At 42.2% G+C, this 6,724-nt stretch overlaps 1 protein-coding gene across 5 annotated transcripts in view; it reads left to right on the plus strand.

Moving 5' to 3' along the window:
* LOC116696870 (long-chain-fatty-acid--CoA ligase 1) overlaps positions 1–6,670 on the plus strand; it is a 27,316-nt gene extending 20,646 nt beyond the window's left edge. For all 5 annotated transcript variants that reach the window (XM_032528093.1, XM_032528089.1, XM_032528091.1 and 2 more), the window contains exons 15-22: positions 495–590; positions 1,212–1,284; positions 1,410–1,498; positions 1,596–1,712; positions 4,215–4,358; positions 5,169–5,273; positions 5,911–5,982; positions 6,157–6,670. In XM_032528093.1, coding sequence (XP_032383984.1) covers positions 495–590; positions 1,212–1,284; positions 1,410–1,498; positions 1,596–1,712; positions 4,215–4,358; positions 5,169–5,273; positions 5,911–5,982; positions 6,157–6,297 — 837 coding nt within the window. In that variant the 3' untranslated portion in view covers positions 6,298–6,670. The remainder of the gene's footprint in view (positions 1–494; positions 591–1,211; positions 1,285–1,409; positions 1,499–1,595; positions 1,713–4,214; positions 4,359–5,168; positions 5,274–5,910; positions 5,983–6,156) is intronic.
* Positions 6,671–6,724: the final 54 nt, after the last annotated feature.

Consider the following 6,724-nt stretch of genomic DNA (forward strand, 5'->3'; position numbering starts at 1 on the left):
CAGATAGAGAAGTGAAAAAGAAAAAGAAGAATAAGAAGTTTAAACTAACTAATATACGAATAGAAGTAAGTAAAAAAGAAATTAACTATAAAAGAGCAATTCAAGAAGTAAAAACAAAGTACAACATTGTTATTAGGGCTGCAACTAATGAGGATTTTCATTGTCTATTAACCTGTTGATTATTTTCTCAATCTTGAAAATAAGTTGTTTGATCTATAAAATGGTGAAAAATGTTGATCTCTGTTAGCTAAACATCTTGTACTGTCCACAACTCCAACAAATTCGAGTAACTGTCACAGAGGAGAAAAGATACAAAATAGTTGACGTTATTGATTAATCTTTGAAGCTCTAATTGTTATCTTCAAACAATTTTCACTAAAAGCTTAACATCAGTTGCATTTTTTCTGGTTGACTGATCTCTTTTTGACATGGACTTGTGGTGGGTACAACTGACAGAGCTGTCCAGTAACACGGTGTTGTGCTGCCCTCTGCAGGCCAGCCTCGGCGGCCGCGTGCGCCTCATGCTGACTGGAGCTGCCCCCATCTCTCCTGCTGTGCTCACCTTCCTCAGAGCGGCAGTAGGCTGTCAGGTAGCACAAGCACCCCCACAAACACCTGCACAAACACCCGGACAAACACGCGCACAAACACGCGCACAAACACGCGCACAAACACGCGCACAAACACCGGCACAAACACCAGCAAATACACTCGCACAAACAGCCCCACAAACAATCGCACAAACACTCGCAGAAACACCCGGACAAACACCCGGACAAACACCCGCACAAACACCCGCACAAACACCCCGCACAAACACCCCGCACTAACACCCCGCACAAACACTCGCACAAACACTCGCACACACAACCGTACTAACACCCAGACAAACACTCACACAAACACCGGCACAAACACTCACACAAAACTTGCACAAACATTGGCACAAACATTGGCACAAACACTCACACAAACACTCACAAAGATTCCCTAACAAACACCCGCACAAACACTCGCACACACAACCGTACTAACACCCAGACAAAAACCTGCACAAACACTTGCACAAACACACGTACAAATACCCAAAAAAAAGCCCGCACAAACACAATGACATTTAGAAGAGTGTCAAGGTACATCTTCATTCAGTGGAAACCTACAAGTAATAATGATAATAACAATCCTAATCCTCCCCTCCCCCACCGTCTCAGTTCTATGAAGGTTATGGACAGACAGAGTGCACTGCTGGATGCACCATGACCGTGCCTGGTGAATGGAATGCAGGTAACGGATAACAAAGCCGCTTGACTTACTTCATCTTTTACAAGGCTGCACGCTCTAAATTATGAAGAAAATAGCTGACAGATTACTGCAGGCAACAAGAACTAAACTTGACGTCATGCCTGCAGGACACGTCGGCGCTCCTCTGCCCTGCAACACCGTTAAACTGGTGGATGTGCCTGAGATGAACTACCTGGCTGCAAATGGCGAGGGAGAGGTGAAATACAAAGACGCACATTGTCATAGAAACTCTCTATACATTTTATAATGTACGTCATTCATAAATGTGTATGTGTGTGTGTGTGTGTCTCCAGGTGTGTGTGAAGGGTACTAACGTGTTCCAGGGCTATCTGAAGGACCCTGAGAAGACCGCCGAGGCTATTGATGCAGATGGTTGGCTTCACACTGGAGACATAGGAAAATGGCTTCCTGTACGTTAAGTAATGTTGTTTGAGTTCAGACTCACACATTTCTATGCCTCCGTGTAGGGCTGGGACGATTACTGCATTACCGCAATACCGCGGCCACGTGACGCCTACCGCAGGTCTGAGCTTGTCACCATCATCACCGCAAAAAAACATTGGCCTGCACGTGTGCACGGCCACGTCGTGTTTAACAACATGGATTTTTTCCAGTGACATTGTGTCTTACATGGATTCAAGGTTTTCTAAACAAAACTTATCAAAAGATGGAGCTAAGCCGACCTTTGGCGAGTTGGGGAGGGCAATGTTCCATAACACATAACAACATACACGGTAGGGAAGGCAAAGACCTTTCTCTGTTCTAGGCTGAGGTGGACAGCTGGAGTGTTTAACATTGCACACTAGCCTAGCAGATAGCAGAGTGTCCTTCTGTTTATTGCTTTATCCCCCCCACCAAAAGGCACGGTTGAATTTCTGCCCGCATGCATTTTTCATGGCCTAAAACAGAGCGGCTCATGTTGGTAGAGAGCAACAAGCTAGCAAACTGCCGAGTCGCCCTTTCTGCTCTCTGCCTGCTCACCTGCTAGACGGGCTGCGACATATGTTGTAGGCTACGGTTTAAGCCAGTGTTTTTTTCGGGGGAAAACGCCATTCACTTTACCTGCAGTATTGACAACAGATAAAGCCACCGTGTCTTGAGAAGCTCTACCTTGTTGTCTTATGGTTCAATTTTGACTCACTTTACATCAACTTAGCTATCTCTTTTTCCTCCAACGCTACTTTTCCTATCTCTCGCTCTCCTTGCACGACCACCCGGACACTGATGTCACTCACTTAAGGCACCCTGCCATTCTCGCTCTAACTTACGCTACTCTCGTAAGGGGGTTGCGGTATACTCACTACCGCAGGAATTTCTTTCTTTTCAACCGCGGTAGAAAAAATCCATCCCGTCCCAGCCGGGGACAGCCGTGGCCGGAGAGGCATTATGTTTTCGGGTTGTCTGTCTGTCCTTTCCTATTTTGTGACTGCGATTTCTCAGGAACCCTTGGAGGGAATTTCTTCAAATTTAGCAACAACATCCACTTGGGTTTAGGGCAGGGGTTGGCAACCTTTACCACTCAAAGAGCCATCTGGACCCGTTTCACACAGTAAAGAAAACACTGGGAGCCACAAAACCCTTTTGAAATTTAAAATGAAATAACACTGTATATTACGTTTTTTTTTTTGCCTTTGTGCTATGTATAAACAAACTGTACTGTGTTACATTTATGAAATCAATGAACGACTGCAGAGAAAATGAAATAACATTTCTGCATGCAACAAATCATTTTTAACTCCGAAAGAAAAACTAAAAACGTTGGGTTAACGGTTTAGTAAAATAGCGCTAGGACTGTCAACTTGGCTCGAATGGCAAAACCTCCACAGGTCCTCAGGGTAAAGGACACACATTCCTCTTGCTCTTAAACAATTCAAGACAGCCTCACAGACGTCCCCCCCGTGTTTGGCCTTTTAGTGGTATCAACTGGATCGTTTTTTCTTGTGGCCCAGTCGAGTTTACATACCGCCAGAACAGCGCAATTTGTTCAATATCACCTTAGTCTTTAGATTCATCACAGGCATTTGAGGAGGCCACAGCTGAAATTATGTCTTTAATTTGCTGTACGAACTCAAATAAAATACATTTTAATTAAATATTCATTAAGTATTTTTTAAAAGCTGAGCCGCATCAGAGGGATCAAAGAGCCGCATGCGGCTCCGGAGCCGCGGGTTGCCGACCCCTGGTTTAGGGTTTTGGATGTCACTGTGATGTCAAAAAACATGTGTTTGGCCAAAACTGAGAAAAAGGCCTACTTTAATTATGACACCATTTCACACAAATGAATATATATTTCATAAAATTATGAAGTGAGGATATTTTATATCCAAAAGGTCAGAGATCAACGTGCCTGTAACGTCAGTTATTTTTTTTTGAATTCTTTTTTTTTCTTCTGTCTGTTATATTTTCCATGGCACCTGCACAGAAGAACTGTTGGATGTGCAAATTGTTTCTTCGCACATTTAACGTCATAATCTGCATTAAAAACAACAACACTTTTCTGGCCATTATTTGAATATAACTCAGAAACAGATGGGGGGGAGATTGTGTTCCTATTTCACATTTGGTCAGATACTGATTTGGTGACACTAATGTTGAAACTTGAGGTGATTGTGTAGATCCTATGTGCTGCCGGGTTAGAGATGTGTGTGAAGCATCCATGTTTCTGCAAAAAATACACTTAATTCCATTCCCCTGTAATTAAATTGCTTCAAAGTCTTCCCTACATTCTGTATATTATGTAAGTCTGGACAAACTGGATGTGAACTGCAACTTGACTGGTTGGTTGAGACACTTTGTTCACTTTGTTCATCTCAACTTCATACGACTTTATTTCAACCGAAGTTAATTAGATTGAGTTATACAGCCTGTGGACATTTCATAGAGTGTAATTGTGTGTGCATGTGTGTTGACAGAATGGCACGCTGAAGATCGTGGACAGGAAGAAGCACATCTTTAAGCTGGCACAGGGGGAGTACATCGCTCCGGAAAAGATAGAGAACGTCTACATGAGGAGTGATGCAGTGGCACAGGTCTTTGTGCATGGAGACAGTCTGCAGGTAGGTGGCGGGTATTCCGAGTGTGTCTTCTGACCTCCTTTGGAGAAATTGTAACTCAGTGGGATTGGTGTATCATGAAGCAAACTCCTATGCTTCCTTCCACTGTTATCAATGAAACTGGGGACTGGTCTTCCATTTATGTGTTTTTACGTGACGTGTGTACGGTCCTTTTACACAGAAATGGATCCTAAAGTTTCTATAATTGTTTTAAATGAAACTACCGATATATAACAAGTGACTTGATGGTCAACGAGCGTATTGGCAGTTTTGTTTTGGGAGTTTCTGTTTAAATTTCTTCTTTTCCTCACCTGAGTCCTCTGATAACAGCTGATAGAGTGACGTTTCACAGCGCTGCGGCGGCTCCAGAAACTGAAGAAACAACAACAACCCCAGAGCAAAAAAGCTCACCGCCTCATCGTGTGTGCGCAGCAGGTGTCGCCAGTTATAAGGTCCATGTGCAGTGTAGCCAAAGCATAAAAATACCTGCTGTATTTAACTTGTATGCACCCATACACATCCGTGACTGTACTGACCTGGACTCGCTCAAATCACTCATCAAAACACACCTCTTCAGATTAGCCTTCCACATACAATATTCTTCGACATTACCTACTGTTAGTTATTGGTTTTATTGTTTTAATTGCTTTTAATATGCTTGTTCTATGTGTTAGTTTTTATTGCTTCCTTTGTTTTTAATGCGCTACAGTAAATGTGCTGGTTTTGCTGTAAAGTGTCTTTGAATACCATGTATAACGCTATATCAATAAAATGTGTTATTATTATTATTATTATTATTGCGTTTGTCTCCAGGCATGTCTGGTAGCAGTGGTGGTTCCAGACCCTGACTTCCTGTGTAGCTGGATCAAGAGGACCCTGGGACTGGAGGCCAGCTACAAGGAACTGTGTGGCAGAGCGGTAATACTTTTACTTATTTGATTACAGTATAATGTGGATTAAGTTTCCTGTGTCCACACTGTGAATCCATTTTCCTTTAGGACAATATTCATTTCATACATATTAAGGTTTAATATGTTTATGTATGCACCAACAACCAAGGCAAATTCCTGGTAAGTGCTACTTATTGGCAATAAATCCTTTTTTTGATTTCGGAGTTAAGCAATAAATCCCTTCATTCAGAGCAGAGATTCACACCCAGGCATGCAGTACATGTACACCGGGAGGTACTTTTATATACTTTTTCTAATTGTATCTCTTTTCTATTTCACATATTTGTTTTACAAAGAAAAATAAATAAACAAAGAGGTCTGTAAAGTGGTCCGAGGCTGATCCTTATATATTTATTATCACGATAAGTAATAAACTACAAGCTAATGAGCAAATAAGACTAGCCTCACACCAAACCTCTGTAACAGCTGAACACAAACTGTTGCAATTGAGAGTGTGTGAACTTGTTAGCAAGCAGAGAATTCAGAAATAGAAAAATAAAGCCTAAAGTAACAGATAAATGGTTGAAAGATGCATTTTTAATGACACCACAGCCCATGTACCGAGTGTGAATTAAAAGAGCTACCTCTCTTTTATGTCCTTTCAGGAAGTCAAGGCAGCCATCTTGAAGGACATGGTGCAACTGGGCAAGACTGGAGGCCTCAAGTCCTTTGAGCAGGTAAAACGCTCGCTCATATTTCAGCTAAAATTTTAAATATTGTAATGTTCTTCCAAACTGTTTAGGCATGAGATGCTGTTTTCCTGGAACTGAAACCTTATCATCGTGTGTGTGTGTGTGTGTGTGTGTGTGTGTGTGGTGTGTGGTGTGTGTGTGTGTGTGTGTCCCCTTTAGGTGAAGGCCATCTGCATCCACACCGAGCTGTTCTCAATCGAGAACGGCCTGCTCACTCCAACAATGAAGGCCAAGAGGAACGAAATGCGACAGTACTTCAGATCCCAGATAGATGAACTGTACGCTGGAATCAAGATGTAGAAGAAGAGCAAAATGGAAGACCACACACACAAGCTACCAAAGGCAAAAATAGGAAGAGGGGAGCACAAGCTAAAGCCCACACAGGGAAGAAAATGAAGAGATCCTGTCTTACCAAAAGGACCATCAACATGTTTAGTTCTCTTGATTCAGAGCATTTAGAACAAAAAAATGACCTTTAGGATCTATGACACGCACCACGAGACCTCCGAAGGTCCAGAGTAGATTTATGCTTAAAATAAATTCTATTCTATCTAGTTTATTGATGAAATAGTTTGGCCTATGCTATGTACAGTACAAACATGTAACAACGTGTTGATTCTAATCTGATGTTTTTTGATAATATCTCCATTAAGGATACTTTTTAAAGGGAAATGTCCAAATGCAGCTTTGTAGCATCAGACATCTCAGGACTTCACTGGCAAACCCC

This window comes from Etheostoma spectabile, chromosome 10 (assembly GCF_008692095.1).
Source record: "Etheostoma spectabile isolate EspeVRDwgs_2016 chromosome 10, UIUC_Espe_1.0, whole genome shotgun sequence".
NCBI classification, from domain to species: Eukaryota; Metazoa; Chordata; class Actinopteri; order Perciformes; family Percidae; genus Etheostoma; species Etheostoma spectabile.